This window comes from Pterocles gutturalis, unplaced genomic scaffold, assembly GCF_000699245.1.
Source record: "Pterocles gutturalis isolate BGI_N339 unplaced genomic scaffold, ASM69924v1 scaffold37308, whole genome shotgun sequence".
Classification (NCBI taxonomy): domain Eukaryota; kingdom Metazoa; phylum Chordata; class Aves; order Pterocliformes; family Pteroclidae; genus Pterocles; species Pterocles gutturalis.
Genome location: NW_010124262.1, coordinates 246 through 606, shown reverse-complemented (window position 1 = coordinate 606; position 361 = coordinate 246). Strand labels below are relative to the sequence as shown.

General features: G+C 60.4%; 1 protein-coding gene across 1 annotated transcript in view; it reads right to left on the bottom strand.

The window, feature by feature from the left end:
- Positions 1 to 6: 6 nt before the first annotated feature.
- The window catches only part of LOC104465251 (class II histocompatibility antigen, B-L beta chain-like), a gene marked incomplete at both ends in the record, with an annotated part of 571 nt that continues 216 nt past the window's right edge, over positions 7 to 361 (bottom strand). Inside the window, 2 exons of the mRNA XM_010078222.1 lie at positions 7 to 112; positions 307 to 361. The exon at positions 307 to 361 is cut by the window's right edge and continues 216 nt beyond it. Coding sequence (XP_010076524.1) covers positions 7 to 112; positions 307 to 361 — 161 coding nt within the window. The remainder of the gene's footprint in view (positions 113 to 306) is intronic.

The window sequence follows — 361 nt, the reverse complement described above, 5'->3', positions numbered from 1 at the left end:
AACCACTTCACCTCGATCTCCGCAGGGTAAAACCCCGTCACGTAGCAAACCAGCCTGTTGGTCTGGGGCAGGGAGCTTGACAGCATGGGAGAGACCCTCACCCTGGGCTGAACTGGGGGAGAGAGAGAGAGAGAGGAGTGGAAGGGTCTGGGAGAGCACAGGAGCCACCCAGCCTGACCCACAGCTGTCCCTGTGGTCCCCACGCAGGACGTGCCCAAGCATGGCAAGGACACGTTCTCCCCTCCTGTGCGCCCAGGGGCTTGGCTTGTGTCCGTCCCCCAGGGAAATGTTCTGCCACGCACTCACCTCTCCTCTCAGTAATGAAAGGGGTCAAAACCCTGTAGTTGTGTCGGGAGAACGT